At 41.0% G+C, this 6,000-nt stretch overlaps 1 protein-coding gene and 1 long non-coding RNA gene across 3 annotated transcripts; one reads left to right on the top strand and one right to left on the bottom strand.

The window, feature by feature from the left end:
• Window positions 1-2,291: 2,291 nt before the first annotated feature.
• Window positions 2,292-5,931, bottom strand: nicol1 (NELL2 interacting cell ontogeny regulator 1). Of its 2 annotated transcripts, none has more exons than XM_032583548.1 (4): window positions 5,759-5,931; window positions 5,398-5,533; window positions 4,813-4,901; window positions 2,292-3,265 (listed from the first exon to the last, which is right to left on the bottom strand). In XM_032583548.1, the coding sequence occupies exons 2-4, from the start codon at window positions 5,510-5,512 to the stop codon at window positions 3,194-3,196; spliced, it is 276 nt and encodes a 91-aa protein (XP_032439439.1). In that variant the 5' UTR covers window positions 5,513-5,533; window positions 5,759-5,931; the 3' UTR covers window positions 2,292-3,193. The 2 variants fall into 2 exon arrangements, with proteins under 2 accessions (XP_032439439.1, XP_032439438.1); XM_032583547.1 differs by having other exon boundaries at window positions 5,398-5,539; window positions 5,759-5,930.
• On the top strand, window positions 3,238-3,989 carry LOC116732937 (uncharacterized). The gene is made up of 2 exons (XR_004341911.1): window positions 3,238-3,387; window positions 3,486-3,989. It is a non-coding gene; the product is annotated as an uncharacterized LOC116732937 (long non-coding RNA).
• Window positions 5,932-6,000: the final 69 nt, after the last annotated feature.

Below are 6,000 nucleotides of genomic sequence, written 5' to 3'. Positions count from 1 at the left end.
CAGAGGAAAATACAAAGCTGACATTCTGCAACCAGTGGCAATCCCATATCTTAGATCTGCCCTTGGAGATGTCAGCGCCCCCCACAGAGCAGGTTTTTCTCAGAGACGCCCCCAGCATGTGGGAACGGAGAAAATAAATGGCTGCCTGCGGCTCAGTTGTGAAGATACTGTTTAAGCTAGAGGGCAGAGCCGGCCCAAGGCATGTGAGAGTTAAACGGTTGTTTAGGGAGAGAGCACCGGACGGATGCAAGAGTCAAGGCTTTAGCACTAAAGTGATAATCTATGTTTGGTGATGCAGTTCCGGATCATCACCCGGTTGTGGGTTACAGTCATTCTTTCATTTACAGTTTTTATAACTCGGGAGGTTGCCCTCTCCTGTTTGACAAGCTTAATGAGCTGGAAAGAAATGTTTACAAAATTAATTAATTGGGGTGCAGCTGATTGTTTTCAATGTTATTTAGCAGTCAGATCGCCCCTTGGCATTTTGACGCCCTGGGGAAGTGCCTTAGACTTGTTCTTACTTAAATAATTAGTTGAAATCTAAATAATGATGCCCATAAAACGCTTTCTAATTACCATTTCTGCAGTTATATTCTGAGCTTAGCAACTCGGTTTGTCCCGCTCAGTGGCTCTGCCTGGGATCTGCTTTGAGAAGCTCTGCAACAGAACAATGAGTGGAAGCCTCTGTGGTTCGGTGAGAGCAGTCCCGAACCGAGACGAAGGATGGATTAAAAGGGACTGGAAGTATTGGGGATTTTCCTCTGGAGACTTTCTGACAGCTGGCTGTCGATGCAGTCAGATTCTCCAGGAGAAGATGAAAGAGAAGTTGGATTGGGGGAAGAAGGTACAGAGTTTAAACCTCCATCGGCCCCGGCAGGCTGGAGCTGCCTCAGCAGGGCAGCAGAGAAACCTGCCAGGTCACTGCAGGCTCTTCACCGGCCGGCGGGGCTCCGCGGCGTTTCCCTGCCTGTATCTGTTTACAGAATCTCGCCCTGACTGCTTTCGGAGCCAGTTTCCACACACCAGGAAGCAGGAGAGTGGCGCAGTGCTGCGACACAGCTGCCCGCCTGCCTGTACTCGGAGCGCCTCCTGCTGGTGTAGATAAGAGCCCAACTGAGGTGATGGATCTGCGTTTTCTGTTTTCCTTCTCCTCCTGGTGGTAATCACGGCTGTAAATATATATATATATTTTTTAAAGATGTTTGTATGTGTGTCTAGGAAGAGATGAGGTAAGCAGAAACAGCATTATGTTAGAGCTTTACTTTTGTTGCCTCACTGCACAAATAAACCCAGAACTAAAGAGGCGCCAGGGATCAGAACGTTGCTCTAAAATATTTTTATTTGTTTGGAGGAATGGCAAAATAAATCCTCAACTTTCTTCATATTGTTCCTTTAACTCATTTTTCATGTTGCAACCACAAACTTCAACGTAATTAACTAGAGTTATGTGCTACTGACATGAAGTGGGTCATAATTGTGAGGCTCAAGTAAAGGCGTTCAGGGTTTCATCATTTCTTTTTACAAATAAAAATCAGAAATGTGTGACAGTCAACCATCTCTACCCCAACACCCCTAAGTAAAACCCAGTGTGAGCGAATCTATGTCCTCTTCTTTAGTGATTGTAACGTCTTCTGGTCGAGAAGAAGTTAATCCTGGATATGAAACTATGTTCCCATACAAACATGTCCGCCCGTTGAATAGGCTTTCCTTCAGTCCTCTCAAAGCTGCAGTTATTTATATTGCTTGTACCTTTTTCCTTCCACTCAACTTTCTACTGAAATGCTTGAGAACAGCACTCTGATTCTTGAAGGTGTCAGCGACTGTCTGAGTAGACCGCAACTTTTTTCTGAGACCACATTTTGTGTCGATAGTGTAGAATATTCAACCCTTCGGAGAAACATTTTGGGTTTGTCATGATTAATTAGGTTAACGGGAATAAAGTCTTAAAATGCATCATTCTGTGTGTGATGACTCTATGAGTGTTATAATTGAATTGACTTTTATTCCAATACATTAAAATGCACCTGTGTAAAGATGGATGTGAATTTGGTGATGCTTACGGCAGGAAATACTTGATGACAAGCAAAAAGCTTTTGGTTTATTTCACTACATGATCATATTTTTTGTTGGTTTTAAGCATTTGCTGCACCACAGCTGTTTCCTTTTCCAGTGGCACTAAAATAAATTGTTGCGTTCATTCGTTAAAGCAGTCACAAATCTATATTTTCTCTCTTTTATTACAGGTCAGCCCCCGCCTCCCACAAGAAAAAAAAAAAAAGGGAGCAAAGACGGTTGTTTGGTGATTTTATTTATAGGTACAACATTAACACTGTAAGTGGAGCCTCTCGTGACTTGCAAACTACATTGTTAATGAAACGGTAAGACGATTTTCTGTTCCCTGCTGCAGTTCTCTTCATCCCCTCTTCCCCTCCCTGCTGATGCCGCAGCTCATCCGATCCCGCCCGCCTCATCACTTTTCCTGCAGACGCCCCGATAATCGGGCCGAGCTCCGCAGACGTACGGCAAGCGCCTTCACACCATTTGCACACACCAGCCTTTGCCACGTGAAACGAAAGTGCTATAAATTCATGCTACAGTGCTGTGCTAAACCAAGACCTACGAGTGTTCTTCCTAAAAGTATTTTCACAGAAACAAAAACGTCTCCACAGCTGACCGTGGAGGAAACAGAACTTTCCTTTGTAAGTTACCCATCCGCTCCCACAGGCTCTTGAGTCAGCTAATTACAATTATTTAAATGACAGTCAGATTATTCTTATTATCTTAAATTACTGTGTCAAACTGCTGTTATTGTGAGCAGTTAAATAAACTCTGATGCTACAGTTCAAAGTGTAAACAGTGACCTCATACAGCACAATCATATACAGATGCATCCTACTGTGTCTACGTTTTACAGTCAGTTACTAGAAAGTAGAAAAACGTGTTTATGCTTCGACGAGGACGATGAGGACAATTCAGAGATGAGGGGATTCGCAAACATCGACCAGCGTCTTAAATAAGATTAAAAAAAACAACAACAATGACGCCCCCTGTGGTGGAAATCAGAGCTGCACCCAAATGTGATGAAAACAAATCATATAAAGTGCCTGTCGTTCAGAGAAGTTCAGATGGGAGTTTCTGTACATGTGTAGAGGTCTGAGACGGATCGTTGTCAGCGTGTCGGAGCGGGCGAGGCTCAGCGCAGCGTGGTGGTGGCCATGCAGTTGCACAGAGCCCTCCGCTCGGCCCGCAGCACCAGAGTCTCCGTCTGCAACGGGAAGCAATCCAGTGTGAGAGACGTCAGATATCCCATTTGCCTTCAGGCGAAATCCATGAGATGCCATATTACGATTGTTTGGAGTGGTTACTGCCCAAAGGAAAACAGTTCTGGTGAGACGTTTCCATACACTCATTATCTGGATTAGTCTTCATCCTAATTTGGACATTTTAGTAATGTGATTGTATTATTTCTTTTTTTTTTTTCCCAGGGTGGAATGATTATTAATCTGCAAAGATGCGATATTAAAAAGCCAAGAACAATGGATATTTTCTGACTGGAGCTGTAACAGTAGGGGCGGACTTTATAAGTTTAATCACGATATTTTGTGGTATAGTTGTGATAACAAAAGTGACAATAAGATATATTTATTGCTTCTTTTTTAATTAACTGTATGGCTGTGACTGCGTGGCACGACAATTATAGCCCCACAACCACAAATACAGCTCTTGAAAAACATGCATTTGTAATACGGTTCTTTATTTTTTAAGCATAATTCATTTTAATTTACCGTGAGAACGATAAATCCAAATTATTATCATGATAAGAAATTTGTCTCAGTAAAAGATAAATGATATGGTAAATGTATAAGATGCAGAAGGTCAGGTTGGACTTATTAAATTCAAGAGGGAAGAATGATCATTCAGTTGGGCTTTTTGGTTACTTAATATGTCAGCTAGTTTCAGTATTTGCTGCATTAAATATATTCTAACAAGCTGAGTCGCAAAGCTTTAAATGTTTGTTTTTCCAGGATAATTTTTTTGGGAAAGAGAGATGTGATGTGAGCAACCCAGATTAGCTTCACTGAAAAGTGACAGCAGCTCCACTGGTTGTACCTGTGTAATAATGCCTAATTCATTTATTTTAAAGATCAGTATTAACTCTTTTGTAACTAACATGAAGCACACCCACTGGCCTTCGGTCTTGTGAAAAAGTCTTTGCCCTTTTCCCAGATTTTTCCTGCTTTCTTTTTAGTCAAGCGTAAACGTTTCGGATCATCTGAGCGGACGCAAAAAGCCACTTTTAAATAATGATTTCATTTATTAAGAGAGAGAAAAAAAAATACCCAATCAGCCTGTTGTGAAAATATAATTGCCTTCCTTGTGATAATTAACTGGGATCAGATGCAGTTTTGGTCAAATCTGTCAACACCCAGGACTGACAGGTAAAATCAAGTAATCACTTAGAACCCGTCTGACAACATGAAGCAGGTTTAAAGGGTCTCAAAAAGCAGTGAACCAAAGTGTATTCAATTTGTACTTTAAAAATGGCGTTCTGATATTAAAATCAGCTTGACGAGCAAAAGCAGGAGAAATCTTTAAAATGAAAAAAGTTTTTCACTGCAGTTATTATTATTTTGATTGATAAACTGACCCTATAAACTCTTCAGACAATTTTGAAATTGTTAAAATTTAAAGCTTAATGTAGGAATTCAGCCAAGCGCTCCACTTACAACACCCACAAGGTCAAGCAAAAAGATTTACAAAAAGATGATGTTCATGCTCTAATGGTCTGAGCAGAAGAAAAGTTTCCCTGACCCTGGCATCAAGGTTAAAAGCCGTCTTCTTCAGATCTTGCAGCGCCCTCTGCATGAACTCGAAGGCATGGCAGTCAACGCATGGACGACCTGCAAGCACAAAGTGTTAAGAAATGTAACAAGTTTAGCTTTTTTAATTTGTATTTTTCATTTATATCAGCAGGTGTAAGTAATGTTAGTGCAGAAGAAGGTCAACAGGTCCAATATGAGACAAGGCAGTGATCTTTTAATAAACTGCAACAGGAGGCAAATTTAACGGGAAATGGACACAAATTTAAAATTGTACTGAATAAAACTGGTTTGAAAATATTGGCTAGTTATTACCAAAAGTGTTGAGCCTTTGTCTTAAATTCAGTCTCCATCTTCACGCGGAGCTACAAGCATTGCATGTTTTTTTTTTTTTTGTTGTCATCTTCGGTCTTATTTTTATGATAAATGATCGCATTCATTACAAAGAATGACCCATAATTTCCACTCTGTGCTCCCTGTGGGATGCGGAATCATTAGCGGATGAAAAACAAACATCACGAAGGCAGACATATTTCCACCTCTTTCAGATTTTTTTTTTTTTTTTTAATCCACCTACTTTCGGCAGGGATCACGGTCCCCGTCTCCTGATCCGCCTCAGCGGCTCCGACACAGACGAGCTGGACCGCCAGCAGAACCAGCGTTACCTGCACATATGATCCACTGGACGCCATGGCGATGGTCCGGTCAGTCTCCTGTTATTTATAGATTGGAGGGTGGAAGAAAAAAAAAATATATATATATTTCAGATGAAAAAACTACGTAGAGCGTAATAAAAAAGGCCGCCAGTAAATCAGATTACAAAAATATTACGGGCTTTGTTGGTCAAATTTACACGTCAGTTCGCAGAACACCGCCTTTATAAATGCGCTACATACAGAATTATTGCGGCTTATTCCGTAGTTTTTATATTTAATTACCTTCAATGAGCCGAGGATGCTTTTTAAAACCAGATCAGCCTGAAAATGCCCACCGAGTAATGGTTTCTATAGATCAGCGAAGTGCGCATGCGCCGAAGGATACCTGAACACAGCTTTTGCAGAACAGAGTTAAAACTTCCGGTGGCAGCTTTCAAAATAAAGCCTTGAGCAAATAGAAAAAAAAATAAGTATGAAATGTATCAAATTATACATTTGTGAAATTCTACGTATTCCTATATATT

The sequence above is a fragment of the Xiphophorus hellerii genome, chromosome 14 (genome assembly GCF_003331165.1).
Source record: "Xiphophorus hellerii strain 12219 chromosome 14, Xiphophorus_hellerii-4.1, whole genome shotgun sequence".
NCBI classification, from domain to species: Eukaryota; Metazoa; Chordata; class Actinopteri; order Cyprinodontiformes; family Poeciliidae; genus Xiphophorus; species Xiphophorus hellerii.
The sequence above is the reverse complement of the archived record's forward strand: the minus strand, read 5'-3'. Positions and strand labels throughout refer to the sequence as shown.

Bases quoted from the DNA above. Each gene is read 5' to 3' on its own strand.
- nicol1 (XM_032583548.1), bottom strand. From the start codon at position 5,512: ATGGCGTCCAGTGGATCATATGTGCAGGTAACGCTGGTTCTGCTGGCG. The intron at 4,902-5,397 runs GTAGGTGGATTA...TTGTGCTTGCAG, and splicing joins GACCGTGATCCCTGCCGAAA to GTCGTCCATGCGTTGACTGC. The intron at 3,266-4,812 runs GTCAGGGAAACT...TTCCCGTTGCAG, and splicing joins CTTTTAACCTTGATGCCAGG to ACGGAGACTCTGGTGCTGCG.